Below are 16,776 nucleotides of genomic sequence, written 5' to 3' on the forward strand. Positions count from 1 at the left end.
AATTTTAACACTGCTCTCTGAGATATCTTTCGAGAAAATTTACAGTAAATCAGTCCCAATATCCTGTTCTTAAACCTGGAAATAAACGATGGTGGTTTTTTTTTTCCCATTTAACACTGTTGAAGCCTGAGATAAAGAACCCCTCCCAGTGATGTTCAGAGATCCAACTTTCTCTGTACTCTGCAGCAGTTTTTATACCCTGCCTCTAAACTTGCCCTTCCTCTCATTAACTGTTTACCTGAGAAGTAGCTCCAAAGCAGATGTTTTCCCCAAATGCTGCAGAAGAACAACGTCTCTTTCTCCCTAGCCCTATTACTAAACTTTTCACTTTCAGTTCTACCATCAAAGAATTAACATTCTCCTCTTCGTTTCTTCCCCCTCCCCCCAACGAACGACAACACCCGTTAGACCCGTAAAAGACACATCTGCTTTTTTTTCTTTTTTTTTTTAAGCTCACTGTCTAAAATAGAAAAGAAAAAAAAAAGAAAAGGAAAAGTTAGCAGGAAAGTCTGTTTTGAGGTGTGACTTTATGTAACAGTCTTAAGTTTTTGCAGCATGTTTTGAAGATGAGTAGGTTGCTTTCTTGATATCATGGATGTTCTTTGTTAAAAAAAAAAAAAGAGACCGGTAAAAGAGGAAACCCAGAAAGCAGGCTCAAAAGGGAAAACAATAGTGAGTCCACTGAGGTTTTGCGGTACCTGCACCGTGTATGCATTCATTAGTCGGCACCCGAATGCTTGCTGAGATTTCTTTTTCTTCTTTTTCTTTTCTCTCTCTCTTTTTAATACAGTAGAGCAATGTGCTGGTAAAAATTGATCCAATCAAAACAACAACAGCAACAATAACAACAATAATAATAACAATAAAAAAAGTCAAGATTAAAATAGCAGCTGCATTTATGTGTGTGTGTGTCTGTGTGTGTTTCAGTATGAGATGGATTTGTGGTTTAACTTCTTTCTTTTAAAAAAAATATCCACTGAGTATGGAGAGATTCCGCCCCACTCCCGCCCCTAAACCCCCCACCCCAAAAAAAGTGAACCAGGATTTAGATACTTGACTCTTTGGGTAGCAAGTCTGTGTTGGTGACAGAAGTCACGATTGAAACGAGACAGTCCGAGGTAGTGCCGTTTACCGATTTGCGTATCTGAGAAATACGTTCTTCCACACAACCCGCGGACAGGCGTGCCTCTGCATCGTGATCCCAGCATTCTTCAATCGTGACACAAAGTTGTGCTAACCCCTGAATATTGGGGAGGAAACAGACATATTTAAACAACAGAACTCCCACGGTGGGGTTTCATTTAGCCAGGACTAGAAAATAGACTCTTTAAAAGTACAGCAGGACCCCTGTATCTGCAGGGGACCTGTCCCAAACTGCCTCCCGCAGATGCTGAAAAAATACAGACTATAGCAAACACTATTATAATAATGAATGCGATACATAGCATGCAATCTGGCTCCCACCCTATGGCCAATTCTGCTAATAACATCATGGAAATCTATTTCTCCTGCATTGTGACTGGCTCCCTGTAATGGCCAGTCCAGGTAACCTCACTGTTTTTAAGTTCCCCTTGACAATTTTGTCCAGTCATGTCTGACTCTAGGCAGCGGTGCTCATCTCTGTTTCCAACCCATAAAGCTAGCATTTGTCCGCAGACAATCCTCTGTGGTCATGTGGCCAGCATGACCAGACACGGAACGCCGTGACCTTCTCACCGTAGTGGTACCTATTTATCTACTCATATTTACATGCTTTTGAACCGCTAGGTTGCCAGGAGCTGGGACAAGCGACGGGAGCTCACTCTGTCGCGTGCATTCGATCGTATGACTGCTGGTCTTCTCACCTCGCAGCACAGAGGCTTCTGCGGCTTAACCCGCAGCGCCACCACGTCCCTAACTTCACTGTTAAAAATGTATATTTTGGGGATTTTTCTTTTAATATATTTAATATTTTCAGACTGTGGATCAGTGAATCCATGGATATTGATCCCTTTCATAAGGAGATCCTACTGTAATTTGTTTTTTGTTAAAAAAAAATATCCCGAAATATTTAATTTATGGTTACAGTAAGCATGGTGACTCTATTAGGATTCCTCTTTTGCAAAAATAACTAAAATAACGTTGCAACACTGTAAGCTGCTGGTCTATGGCACAGACGGCACTCTTCTCCCGTCCTCTTTGTTGCCTCTTCAATTCCCACAAAACAAACACAGAATGAACCAGCACTTGCATCATGCAGTATCCCTCTTCCACTATTGAGTGGAGCTACATTCTGTAACTTAGTTTCCCTTTCATTACTGGAAAGTGGAATTAATTACAAGTAGCTATCCATTGGTAACTAACTACATCCAAGCTCTGGGCTCAGCACTAAACCTAACTAAGCGAAGCAACTCTTCTTATCAACACTGTGGCTCCAAATGCCATCAAGCTGCTCCTCAAGCTGGAATAAAATTCAGCATCAATCTCTGGTCATAGATAGAAATGCTTGTATTCTGCCCTCTTGATTTCAGAGAGAAAAACTTAATAACTCTTCTCTGTAAGGGAGCTTCCCGTCACTTCCCTTCTAGTCTTGTGGGGAAAGGGGGCAGCCCAAACAGGTTTGCTATCTCCATGAGATCTACGACTTTCTAGCCCATTTTGCATATCAGTTGCCCTTATTTGGAAGACCAATATCTCAAGCTGATAAGTCAAAATAGTAGCCATCAAAACACAGGCAGAAAATATTCCATAAATGGAAAGATACCACTCGAAGATACTTTCTTTTAGTTTAGCTGTCTTGCTTTTAGTATTATCCACAGACATTTCTATCCGGGTAGACAGTCACCCTGTGATCTGACACCAGTACATCCACCACCACTCCGATTTGATGGCTGGAGACATGTGCTGCAATATAAGTTGATAAAATACCCCACGGCTACATAGAATCCATTCCTTGTATATGGTCTAAACTGGCACACAAAGCATAGTAAGCTATTACATCCATCTTATGGGCTGACATGTCACATCTGATGAGATCAGAAACATAAGGTCTCTGAGATATTTAAGGAGTTGTTTTGCCAGAGTCACCCACTGCCAGTGAGTTTTCATGCCTGAGAAGATATTTGAACCCAGGTCTCTTGAGTTGTAGTCCAACACTATCTGTGTCACAATCTGTCAAAATCCAGAAATGGCTTGGCATCCAACACAGAGTGTTAGCGAAACATGTTAAAAGCTCCATTGGGGTACACAAATGAATTTGAATCCCATCAATGTTTTGCCTGTAACAGAAACCCACAAAAAAAAAAAAATACCAAGCTGTACTAGAACCTGTTAATCTTCTTTTTCTTCCCTCCTCTTCCCCAATGGCTGCTCAAAAGCACTATATGAAAATAAATATATATAATCTGGAGTTTTGTTTACTCCTGAAAACATTCCCTTTCCATAAAACTGCATGATAATATTACTTTGGTACAGTAGAACCTCTGTATCCACGGGTTCAATATCCACAGTTTCACATATTTCTGATTTGTCACAGTCCTATATTCCAAACACAAAGGTGCCACCTTATGGCCTTTATTCTGCTCCCTTGTACGTTGTATATAAGGGTTTCCTCATATCCATGGTTTCAGGCACCCATGGTAGATCATGGAACTGATTCCTAGCAGATACCGCAATTGACTTGGAGGGGCCATGCAGTTTTGCTGCATTGCATTTCTGATACTAGTTGCTCAGTCAGGAATTCTAAAAGTACAGTATTAATGAAAAAGGGACGTACAGGATGTTTAAGCCAGTGGTCCTTAAACGAAGGACGCATCTTCTTGTGAACAACCACCTCCTGTAGGTCTTCAAGGGATGGATGTTGACCAATCTCTTCTTCAAATGGCAGCGTGTATTCATCTACTGGACCTGAATTTACAGAGGAAGAAGAAATGTCAGTACATGGTAAAAACCAACAAAATCGTTTTAATTTAAAACTATTCCATAGGTTTCAGTGACTACCAGTCCTTTTCTGGACTATTTTTGACCTATAAAGCCCTATGTGGCTAGAGGCCAAGCTATCTGAAAGATCGTCTCCTCTCATATGACTTTTCTCAGTTGTGTCTGGGTAGACATGCTTGGATTTTTGGGTGAGTGTTCTCCCCAGTCTGTGAAATTCCTTCCCAGTGGAGGCCAGGTTGACCCCTCCTTGCTCCCTTTCCAGCAGCAAAGACCATCAGAAAATAGAAATATAACACACAGAATTGATTAAAAACAGCAGCATCCAAGATTACTAGTGCTCTGTTCTGCCAGCCCACTGGTCAAAGTCCAGAACCAAAGTCAGCTCTTTCCAGCCCCGTGTTCTCCAGATGTACTCATTGATCCGTCACCAGCGGAGCTTAATCTGGCTACCTTTGGTGATGGGAGTTAGAGGTCAACATATCTTATCGAGAGTAGACCTTTGGTCTAGATAGGCAGGGTATAAATCTAATGAAATAAATAAAAATAAATAAATTATCTAGAGGGCACTAGTTTCAGGAAGGCTTCATGCAGAAAAATGTGGCTGGCATGTTATTATCCATATGTATTAATGTATTAATATAAATAAAATAAATGATCTAAAAGTAATTTTATTAATGTAACATTCTAAAACATTGATAATTCAGGGCTCCACTCTACTGTACTATGGATTTTCCATTACAGTACAGCAAGGGTTGATTAAAGGGGGCAATACTATTGGCACATTTGTACCTATATTTCTCTTTAAAACCAGGAATGGTGAGAATATGCCTGAAACGGTAGCCACAAAAGAGATCTCAGCACTCACCATCAGCTGCTCTGCATCTGGAGACCAACTCCCACAACACTAGCCCCATTGCATACATGTCTATTCTTAGGAAGGCGTCTCTCTGGAAGTTTATTGCTCCTTCTAAGACCTCAGGAGCCATGTATCTCCTTGTTCCCACCTGAGGCAGAAAGAAGGATCTATCACTGAGACTGAAAGGTAGCATCTTCCTCAACCCAATGAAAGAACAAGCTCTTGCAAAATAAAACAAAGAATTATTAAAAAATGCATCCAGACCAGTGCATTCTAAGTGAGAATTTACCTGTCCATCTTGTGCCCCAAATATTAAACTGGAATGAATTTGTGATCAATTGTCTAGCCCTAAGGCGATCTTCACAGTCCAAGTGGAAGAGAATTTGCAGGGGGAAATCTCACAGCAGAGCGTAAACCCCCCAGTGGCAGCAACAGACAAAACTACTGGAGTGGGTACATATTGTGCAACAGCATCTGAAGACCTACAATTGCTCACCTAAGAGACCTGGCTTTCACGTATGTGTATGCAGCGTATTCACCGTGGCATGCCGGGGGCCTGCTTCATTTGTCAAGTTGATTTGGGAGATGTAAATTTACAAGCTAATGCGGGCCAGATACTTTTTGGACTTTTCTTCTTCATCCCAAAACCCATCCCAGGTTTTAAAGCCCTGGGCTGATGAAGAAATCTAAAGAACCTGAAAGTTTGCCCCTTTTTAAAAATAGAGCTATTTTGGTGGCTCAATCAGGCTTTAGAATTGTACTTATACAGCCTAGGCCTTCATCCTCTGTGACTTGTAAATCAGGGCGTAGTAAAGGCATCAAGAGGAAGTACAGTGGTGCCTCGCTAGACAGTTACCCTGCATGACAGTTTTTTCGCTAGACATTGGCTTTTTGCGATTGCTATAGCAATTCGCAAAACAGTGATTCCTATGGGGGAATTTTGCTGGACAGTGTTTGGTCCCTGCTTCGCAAACCAATTTTCACTAGACAACGATTTTGACAGCTCCCTCTGCGCTTGCAAAACGGGTGTTTTCGGGACCTAAGCTTCGCAAGACAGCTATTTAAACAGCTGATCAGCGGTTTGCAAAGCGGCTTTCCTATGGCCGATCTTCACTAGACAACGAAGATTCTTCCCCATTGGAACGCATTAAACAGGTTTCAATGCATTCCAATGGGGAAAATGCTTTTCGCTAGACAATGATTTCACTAAACAGCGATTTCAGTGGAACGGATTATCATCGTCTAGCGAGGCACCACTGTATCCATTTTCCTGCATCCTGTCCACAAACAGTAAGGTTTCTTTAAGAAGTTCTAAGATAGTGCAAAATGAGGTCGTATTAAACAACTCTTCAGCTAAGCTGCACGCATTACCTGTCCGTGAGTGTCTCCTGGAGGTTTTCCAGGTTCAAACCGTACAGCCAAGCCAAAATCAGCTAGCACGGCTGTCAGGTCATTCTTCAGCAGTATGTTTTTGCTCTTGAAGTCCCTACATAAAAAAAGAAGGATGGGGGAGGGAAGAGTAGAGGAGTGTTTCACAAAAGCACTGATCCCACTGTCTAAAATAGCACAATGAAAAAGGTGAAGGATTTATAATGGCTACTACATGCTATCCCGATGCAGCCATTGCCTACAAGACTCTTGCTGCTAACATCAGCATGCCGTGGATTTGCGTCTTAAGAGAAAGAGGTTTTCAGCCAGGGAGGGAGCTGTGAGCAAAACAAAGTCAGCTTGGAGTCCCACTTGTCCAGCTTCCAAAATCCATTAATTGTCCGTGCAATCTTAACGGCACAGCCAAAATGTTCCTAGAAAGCTTGGTTGGGTTTTGGAATGCCAGAGGCTGGCTTGGCTCCCTTGAGAAAGACTTACATGGGGCGCAGTGTTGTGCCTACCTCCCGTGCAAGTTAAAGTCCTGCTTATTAAGTCATTCCCGGACTTTCCAACATTTTTCAGTATATTGTGGGGGTGGGGAAGGAGGGGGGAGGAGGAACAAAGCGATGTGGGTGAATATAATTAAATTACAGACCTTAGGCAGCAGATGGCAAGCTCATGTGTGCTCAGCATTATAATTCTCCTGCCATCAATTCAATTCACTGTGGTAACCCTGCTGGTCAAATCGCAGGACAACTGCAGGGCCGTGCAATATAATTAATGAGGGCAGATACAATTGTTTTTTGAAATGTCCTGTCAGAAAACGTTAGGGAAAAGAGACACTGCAGCCAAAGGAGAGGGAGATAGAATGCCCGCCGGGGTGGGGGAGAGTTCAGTGGATTCCCAGGGCATCGGACGCCCCGAGGGAGGGCAGCTTCTCTACAATTCTCTATTCTTCTGAGGAAGCGGCAGTGATGGTGGCAGGGAGGAAAGAGAGTGGGTTAGGGAGACCAACCAAGGGTATCCCTTCTGCTGAAGACATGTTAAAACTGGGGGGACATATAGCGAGTTAAAAGGGGAGGAGTTGAGGAAACCACAAGGGTCAGATGAGTGTATTTCATAGAAAGCGCAATACAAAAAAATTTAAAATATGAAAATAACAAAAACTATGATCACAGTATACATTAAGAAATATGCTCTGCAGGTGAGCGTCAATCTGTTATTGTCTTCTTCGGGCCTTGCACAGAAAATGGCAGAGGCAATAATTGTAACACGCCAAAAGACATGGTGGTAATGCAGTTTACAAAAACAGAAATAAAAGGGGCTAGAAAAAGAGGCTTACATATCCTATATATATTCTCTAGTATCGTTATTTGGTTATTGCACTTTCTTTAACCCCTCCCCTGCTTTTCTCTATTGTCAAATTATTAAGTTAGGTTCATTCATCTGTATTCTGCCCTTTTGCCTATGTTAAAGCTGAAGGTTAAAGCTGAAATGTCTGAACCTCCTCTAAGAACCAAAAAGTTAATATATATATATATATATATATATATATATATATATATATATATATATATATATATATATATATATATATATATATTCTCATAAATAAACAAGCAAGTAAATAAAATGTAGATCCTGTGATGTCTTGATCCGCAGATTGCCATATGATCATGCTTCTAGCCAAGAAAATAATATATAAAAAACAACAACATACCTATCTACCTACCTACCTACCTACCTACCTACCTACCTACCTACCTACCTGCCTGCCTGCCTGCCTGCCTGCCTACCTACCTACCTACCTATCGAGAGAGAGAGAGAGAGAGAGAGAGAGGTGTTTGCTTGTGTGTGTGTGTGTGTGTGTGTGTGTGTGTGTGTGTGTGTGTGTGTGTGTGTGTGTGTGTGTGTGTGTGTGTGTGTAGACACACACTTACACACAAACACACCTATATGGCTCGAAGCATGATCATATGGCAATCTGCTGATCAAGACATAACAGGAGCTACATTTTATTTACTTGCTTGTTTATTTATTTATGAGAAAATAAATAAATAAAAAATGAATAAATAACGCCAAGGATTCCTAACGTAGTTCACAACCATAAAAATGTAATCCTAATAAAACAGAACAAACAACCATTAGTGATGTCAACATGCAGTTAAAACAGTTAATGCCAAAACGAAAGACACCCTGGGTGTTCACCAGAAAAGGCCACTACCACAGAGGCATTCAGAATTTTCTTCCAAAATTAAGGAGCTGTCACTGAGAAGTCCCTGTTTTTTTTAAAAAAAAAAATTAGCATAACCTCTTTCTTGGAGACAGAATACAGAGAAATGCTTCCAGCAATGATCGTAAATGTAGGAGGAGCCCCTCCATCAGCTATCCTGGCCTAAGCCATTTAGGCTTTTACAGTTAAAAAGCACCACTGTGCAGCATTTATTTTATTTTATTTTATTTCTATACCACTCCATTAGTGCAAAAGCACTATTCTGGGTGGTTTCACAACAAGGTAAAATAGATATTATCTGTTCAGTAGACAGAAGGTTAAAAGCACTAACAACATGTGAAGTATTAACCGGCTTCATGCCAACCTCTGATGCCCCCCCATAAAGAGGCCTGCGGAAGTTTATCTACATTAGTTCTGATCTGCACCTCCCAGGCCAACTTGTGCTTGAAATAATTTGGTGCCAATCTGAGCATTTTCAACAATTGCTAAGTGCTAAAGGAAGCCATTTTACTTTTGCCTGTAGGAAAGAATGGGGGCTGGGGTGGACTGTGTTGGAATAAAAAAGAAACCGCATCCTTAGAATTGATTCTGAGAAAAGACTGTAATTAAGTTTACTTGCCTGCAATATACCCCTAATGGCCATTAGAGCGCAGTACAACACAAAAAGCTCCAACACTTTGTCAGGGAAACCTTTTCTGGGTGAACTTCTCTGTCAAGGGACACCACCATATATCTGCCAGGAAAGCCCTGTGTTCTGCTGCTGCAAAACGTAGGATGCATGTGTGTTCCCCGCCACACACATCTCCCTGTCATCTGTAGCACACCACAAAAGACAGCCAACACTCCCTGTAAGCGGTTCTCGGGGAAAGGCTGTCAGTGGTACGAAAGCTACCAGCAGATTTGATTTGATGGTTGTTGTGGGTTTTTTGGGCTCTCTGGCCATGTTCTTAAGGTTTTTCTTCCTAATGTTTCACCAGCCTCCGTGGCCGGCATCTTCAGAGGACAGGAGTCAGAACTCTGTCTGTGCTCTGGTGCAGTTTGTTGGATAGCTGAGTATTCATAGCTGTGGGATCAGCTTTTGTCCTCTCCAGGAGATCGGGTGATTATGATGATCAGTGTGTTTTTGTTGTGGGTGTATTGTTGTGATAAGGGGGAGAGATGATCTGTCAGTGTGATTGATGGGTGTTGTTAGCTGGTCTTTTGTGTGCAGTGATCACTGGTCCTTGTGGCTGGGTAGACTTTGTTGACCTTTTGCACATTTGATTTACATCAAACTGATTTAAATCATGAATTAAATTGTTAAAAATCTTTTTTTTTTATTTAAATCATCAAGACAGTCTGATTTCCCCCCACAAAATATTGTATCATGGTTTAAATTGTGATTTAAATCAGATCCACCCGGCTGCCTTCTATAAAGCTATTCGGCTGTTACGATGGCAGGTGAGAGCAATTTTCCCATGCTTTGGGAGCTGACTGTTTTCCTGCTTCCATGGATCTTTTAAAGCAGTACTTTCTGCTTTTGTACAAGATTGTGGGGCTATGTTGGAAACTTTTGCCCTCAGCTAATGCAGAACTCCATTGCAATTTTTAAAAGGAAGGAAGGAAGGAAGTTTGTTCCTTTGTTCCAATTTATCTAGTAACACAGTACTGCTCTGGGCAGTTAATACCAATTAAGAGAATAGAAATAATAACCCACCCACAAAGTAAACCCACAGTTCATAAAGACCACCAACTAAAAAAACCTTCTAAGGCAATGGCAAACAAACTGAAATGCATCCACAAGAGTAATCAAAGGGGGAGGGGGTTACCAAAGCCCTCTTTGAAAAGCTCAGCTTTCACTCATTTCCTGAAGGTCAGCAGAGAGGGACCCGGGCATACAACAATGAGCAATGTGTTCCATAGCATTGTAGCTACCACCGAGATAAGCCAGTTCTTGGCGTTAGTTTTCCGGGCCTCTCTAGGGATAACCACTCACCACTACGAAGCCTAGATAGATCAGATGACCCAGGTAGATGATCTTAAGGAGAGACACTCCAACATGTAGCGAGGCCCAAAACAGTAAAGGGCTTTATAATATATGTGGGGCAGGTCATGAGAAGAGAAGACTCCCTGGAAAAGACCCTGATGTTGGGAAAGTGTGAAAGCAAGAGGAGAAGGGGACGACAGAGGATGAGATGGTTGGACAGTGTCATGGAAGCGACCAACATGAATTTGACCCAACTCCAGGAGGCAGTGGAAGACAGGAGGGCCTGGCGCGCTCTGGTCCATGGGGTCACGAAGAGTCGGACATGACTTAACGACTAAACAACAACAACAAATATGGAGAAGGGGTGCCCGTACACTGTTCTCTTGCCACGGAACAGTAGAGGTGGAGGGGCACTGTAAGCTACTTTGGCTGATCACTACTTAATGCAGGAGATCCACAGCAAATGCATCTCCAGAGATGCCAGCATCTGGATGAAGATTTCTAATAAAGGAAACCTAGCACATATTGCCCATGTCTGCTAACCACTCTTATTAACATGTTTCTCTGGTCAAAAATCTACTACCCCATAGTTTTAACTCCTTAGATCTAGTCCTTCCTGTGGGACATCTCAAAGCAATTTTTTGGTCCCTTTTTAAAGGGATGGTCCCTTCAGGTATTTGAAGAGGACCAATATGAGCCTTGAGATTTTTCTCCTCTTCAGGCTAAACTTATACCAGAAATCTCTGCCCTTAACACTGTGAACCTCTAAGCACAGGTGGAAGACTTCCAAAAAATATGCTTACACCTTCAACCATCCTCAGTCTATGAAACACTTAGGTATTTCTCTGATCTGAAAGGAACGTGATGAACATTCATTTCCTTGTTCAGCAAAGGAGTCAAGATGAACTTTCAAAGTTCATCTGACTCAGAATTTAGGAACATGGCTAAACTAGCTGGGGATGGCCAGCTGTTTGGGGATTTTGGGGGCCCTGATCCAAAAAACCAATGTTTCCAAGTTCTAATCTAAGAAACTTCTAGCCAGGAGTCTTTAAGAGGCACACAAGCAAAGCGTGAAGAGTGAGCAGCTCCTCCTATTCTGTTTTCTCCCCTTGCACGTGGCGAAAGGAAAACAACAGCATATGCTGTACCACTAAACTAAGATATCCCTTTAACCCAGAATTGCTCCGATACTCTAAAAACAAATGCACATTCCATGTGGGCACGAGCTGCACCTGCTTTCAAATAAAAGGAGTCATACCTGTGTGCGATAGCAGGTTTGTGACCTTCTCCTTTGCACCACGGGACGTCTTCGTGAAGGTAAGAAAGTCCATGAGCCATTGTTTCTGCCACATGACAGAGTTCATTCCAACTGATAATGTTCCCTTTCAGGTAATCAGTGAGTGAGCCCTGGAAGGAACACAATACGGATGCATCAGATTTCATTGGGAGACTCTTGCAACTAGTTCACTACAAAGTACAACACATTCACAAAGGATGCAATTCAGACAGAACTATAGATGTTACCCCTACTCTCCAGCAGTGCACTTCTCAACCTAGAAGGAAGGTCCATCAAACACACTGAGAACTGATTCAGCATCCCATACCAACAAGATTCCAAGGAATTCTAATTTCTACTGAATAGCTGAACACATGTTTAGATAGTTGTTGTGGGTTTTTCGGGCTCTTTGGCCGTGTTCTGAAGGTTGTTCTTCCTAACGTTTCGCCAGTCTCTGTGGCCGGCATCTTCAGAGGACAGGAGTAACACTCTGTGCTCTGGTGCAGTTTGTTTGGGAGTTGAGTATTTATGGTTGTGGGATCAGCTTTTGTCCTTTTCAGGAGATGGGTGATTATGGTGATCAGTGTTTTTTTTCCATAAGTGAGAGAAGAAACCCCAGGTTCTCTGAGGTAAAAATTGGCGGGAAAGTGTGGGACGACAGGAGGAGAGGGACCCCAACCAGTAGAGATTACCCCAGAAGTACCCAAGCTACTGGAAGCCATTTTAAAGGCAAGCCCTCATCCCTAGAACTGAGTCACCTGAAACAAAATAACTCTGAAGGAAAGGTTGGCAAGGCCCCATATTTTGAACCCAGAGCCAGTAAGCTAGATGTTTAGATACTTTCCCAGTTAGCATAACTTTGACTTTAAAACAAATCCTCACATTTGAACCAATGCCAGATTCTGAACTGAGCTGGCTCCATTTGAACCCATTTGCATGATGTCTGGATTGAGGCCAATGGCCAAGTTTAATTCCAGGGGTCAAAGAAAGTGAATTTATAAATCAATTCAAATCCACTGCATAGAACAAAATCAGAAAGTGCGTACTAGTGATTTTTTTTTTTTAAAAGCAAACTTTACAAAGCCATTTTGTAAGCAGACACCACAAGTTATTTCTCTACAATCTGACAAGTTTACTTTTTCTCTTTAGGTCTACCACATCTCAAAATTGCACATACACCAGTTCAAAAAAAAGTTATAGCTGTTTTGGTTTCCCAATGCAAGACAATGCATCAGCTATGCAGATTTACGGATAGATTTAGATACAGGTCACAAATAAATTGGATGGAACACAGATGACTCTAGGTTCGATCAGGATGTATGCCAAAACTATAAACTCTCCTCCATACTAAACTGGGGCCCCAGTGCACAATCCTATTTAAAAGTGTTTACCTTTGACTGAACAATTTTGCTACACTAGCACAATAACATACTTAAATCAAAATACCTTCAAAAGTAAGTCTGCCCTAACTGTGGTTGCTGTGGCGCCAGGAACATCTACCTTCGCCAATTAATCAACTACAGTTGATTCCTCCACCAGTTAAATATTTTGCCCCTAATGAGAATGTTGCAATTTGGGAGAAATCTAATAGTTAGTCTTGTCTTGTGTGGATCCAGTGAATGAATTGGATTTATTGAATGTAACAAATAGATTTCACTCTTTGTAAACAACCCCAGATGACTAATTCCTACAAATTCCTATGGAATTTAAATAGGAATGCAGGGGTCAGATTAGGTTACACCACCATGGATCGTGGGAGTAAAGAGAGAAAGACAGGGCTGGACAGGCAGGCAAAATAGTAGATATAGATAGATATAAAATAAACAGAAGTAGTCCCACAATGCAAGTGAGAATTAAATACGATCTTGGGTCTGGAAAACAGAAAGGGTCATAATCACCTTTGTTTACAATTATTTGCAAAGAATTTCTCAGATATACTGACACAAAGCTGACTGGGTCCTGATTATTTATTGTTACTTTGAAATAGTAGAAATTGAATGAATGAATGAATGAATGAATGAATGAATGAATGAATGGAATTCAATTCAATTAAAGAATTAATTAATTAATTAATTAATTAAATTTAATGAATGAGCAAATGAAGAATTTGGCACAATCCTCGTTATCCTTTCCCTGTGTCCTCTCTCTCTTCATATAGGGTGGAGATCTTAGCAAGAGAGGAGGACAGTGAGGGAAAAGTATGTGCCTGAGCTGTTTTCCGCCTCCCTTTGCTTCAGGTATTTCTGCAGCTATTAAGACAACAATGTGCTGACACATCTGTTACCTTGTCATGGAAAGCTGTGATCAGCCACAGCTCTGTTTCCAGGTTTGTTCCTCGTTTCTCTGCTGCAATAAACTGCAAAAGGTTTTCGTGCTTCATGCCTGGGGTGTTGAAAATCTCCCTCTCACTCTGCCAGGACTGTTTATCCTACAAGGAAAGGAGAAAGAGACGCGTTTGGAAAAATAAACAACCCCATATTCCTAGGCATTCAACGTGGTCCAGCTGCAGTAGGAAACTCCTTGCCACAGGATGTGGTGATGGCATCTGGCCTAGAGGCCTTCAGATTCCTGGAGGAAAAGTCCGTCTCAGGTGGTGGGGATGTATAACCTCTGGGCTTAAAAGGAAGGGGCCTCCAAATGCCAGATGCAGAGGGAGGGATATCAGGATATCAGGAGACAGGTATCCTGTTGACTTGTGTGCTCCCAGAGTCATCCGGTGGGGCCACGGTGAGATCCAGGAAGCTGGACTCGATGGGCCTTTGGCCTGATCCAGGAGGGCTCTTCTGATGTTCTTATGAAATGCCCTGCCTCCTTTCCCCCCCACCCCAAAAATCTTAGGACTTAAAGGTATGGCAAGCTGTTGAGAATTCTCTGTTACTGGTCCTTGAGTTCTTCCTCAATGACAGAACGGTGGGTCTGGTTTTCCCCTGTATTATTAGACAGATGTCTCTCGCTTTCGTGAAGTCTGAAAGAGCAAAGCATGCTCCACCTCCAGCTTGGAGTTAATTCTATTGATTTATTTCATTGTGTCTGCAGCTCCTAAAATGAAGTCTTTGTTCCTTCAGAAGGGCGAGGCCTCTTCAGATGGTTCACCTGCAGAGAAACTCGAGAGGGCCATTTCACTGAATTGATCCAGAGGAAGGACCCATTCTCTCCAACAGTTTTTCAGGGCTAAGATTCGCTGCTGTTCTTCTCTTAAGAATCACTGCTAGAATTTTGTTTCCATTTTAACGCTTTTCATGGCAACAGTATGAGCAGCTATTGCAACCTATGGTGGTGAGGGGGATGAAAGATCTGAGAAATTATCTCTGAAAACTGCAGTGCGAGAGAGATTTCTGCTCAGCATTAAAAGTAGCTTTGTTGTGGAAAGCAACACATTTTACATGAATAGGGCCCTGGGTCCAGCCCCTGGGGTCTCCACTGCAAACGGGGAAGAGAGGAGAGGAAAAATGTAGCCCATGGGTGGCATGGGAACCTTATGGCACCCTCAGACTCCCCACACAGCCCTATTTTTTTTTACAAATGCAAAAAAAAGATTGCTTATCCTCTGTAGCACATATAGGGAAAACTTATGTTGTTTAAAATAATCCGCGGGGTGTGGGTTGGCCTCATGAAGTACAGAAGGGTATAGTCCCTGGAAGGCTCCAGATTCACACAATTCAAAGGGCGCAGGATGAGAAAGATTTAGCAAGTATGGCTGCAATCCAATGATTAAGCAAATATGGCTATGCACATTTAAGGTAAAGGTTCCCCTTGACCTTTAGTCCAGTCGTGTCCGACTCTAGGGCGCGGTGCTCATCCCCGTCTCCAAGCCGTAGAGCCAGTGTTTGAAGACAATTTTCTGTGGTCACGTGGCCAGCACGACTAGACACGGAACACCGTGACCTTCCCACCAAGGTGGTACCTATTTATCTACTCGCATTTGCATGCTTTCGAACTGCTAAATTGGCAGAAGCTGGGAAAAGCGATGGGAGCTCACTCCGTCATGTGGATTTGATCTTATGGCAGCTGGTCTTCCGACCTTGCAGCCCAGAGGCTTCTGCGGTTTAACCCACAGTACCACCATGTCCCACTATGCACATTTACCTCAGAGTAAGGGTTACTAAACAGATAACTAAAGGTTACTTATCAACAGATATTATATAAGATTAGATCGTAAAGCACGGCTAGTGTTTAACAGAATTTGTTTGTTTATTGAAAATATTTTTTATCCTGCCTTTCTTCCTAAAAAGAGCCCAAGAAGTAAACAAAAGAACAAGGACTGCACAGATGATAACTAGATTTAAAACTTTTGAGTATAATCTTAACAGTTACAGCTTTCTAATCTGGATTAGGAGAGAATATCCCACTAGTTAGTCAGAGCTGGCCTGGAACAGACGATATGGGAATTGTCTTCTTTAAATCCATGATGGCAAACAAATTGCTAAGGATTAAAGCAAAAGGCATAGTGTCTACAGATTTCTCAGGGTATGGTGTAGAGAGAGACACAGCTGTGTTTTGCGTGGATCATTGGTCATTGCCTTTTCTGTGGTTGTGCTGGGCAATACGATGAATCTGCAACAGGGGATCCTTCGAATTTTCATCAAGCTCAGGATCCCAGGGACCTCTGGCAAAAGCCACAGGGATTAAAAAGTGATCAAACCAGTACAAATTTAAAAAATATATATCTCTAGACCGGCATAGCTGTTTTCTAGGAACCAGATAGAAAACTCACCACTTTGTGCTCACAACAGCCCTATGAGGTAGACCATGCTGAAGCCACTAAACAAATAGGCTCCAGAGTTGATAAAGTTACTTTTCAGCAGGATGAATATAAGGCTGTGCTGAAGCTATCCTTAACTGAGTTCCAGATTTCCTAAAGTTACTTTTAGGAAGGGTGACTATAACACCCATCCCTGAAGCTACCCAGAGCATCATCCTACCACTGATCATTTAGATTTTTTTAAAAAAAAATCTGCAGTAAGCCAAACAGTGTGTTGACTGTGTCTTGATTTTTGCCAGAGTGAGCTATTGGGTACCAGCAGTCCTACTGACTCTAAAATAGTTCCCCAAATCAAAAATATGGTCCTTGTTGTAAAAGTAAGTTGTTAATGAGAAGTTTCAAATGTCTTTGGATGCCCATCTCCAAAGTGCAGCTAGGAAAAACTACAGGATAGCTC

General features: G+C 42.0%; 1 protein-coding gene across 1 annotated transcript in view; it reads right to left on the bottom strand.

Annotated features, from left to right (window-relative positions):
* Nucleotides 1–1,002: 1,002 nt before the first annotated feature.
* ACVR2B (activin A receptor type 2B) overlaps nt 1,003–16,776 on the bottom strand; it is a 116,222-nt gene continuing 100,448 nt past the window's right edge. The window contains exons 6-11 of the mRNA XM_020779779.3: nt 13,902–14,045; nt 11,600–11,748; nt 6,146–6,260; nt 4,784–4,922; nt 3,755–3,885; nt 1,003–1,240 (exon numbers count right to left, since the gene is read on the bottom strand). Of these exons, the coding sequence (XP_020635438.2) occupies nt 1,046–1,240; nt 3,755–3,885; nt 4,784–4,922; nt 6,146–6,260; nt 11,600–11,748; nt 13,902–14,045 (873 nt within the window). The 3' untranslated portion in view covers nt 1,003–1,045. The remainder of the gene's footprint in view (nt 1,241–3,754; nt 3,886–4,783; nt 4,923–6,145; nt 6,261–11,599; nt 11,749–13,901; nt 14,046–16,776) is intronic.

The sequence above is a fragment of the Pogona vitticeps genome, chromosome 6 (assembly GCF_051106095.1).
Source record: "Pogona vitticeps strain Pit_001003342236 chromosome 6, PviZW2.1, whole genome shotgun sequence".
In the NCBI taxonomy this organism is placed as follows: domain Eukaryota; kingdom Metazoa; phylum Chordata; class Lepidosauria; order Squamata; family Agamidae; genus Pogona; species Pogona vitticeps.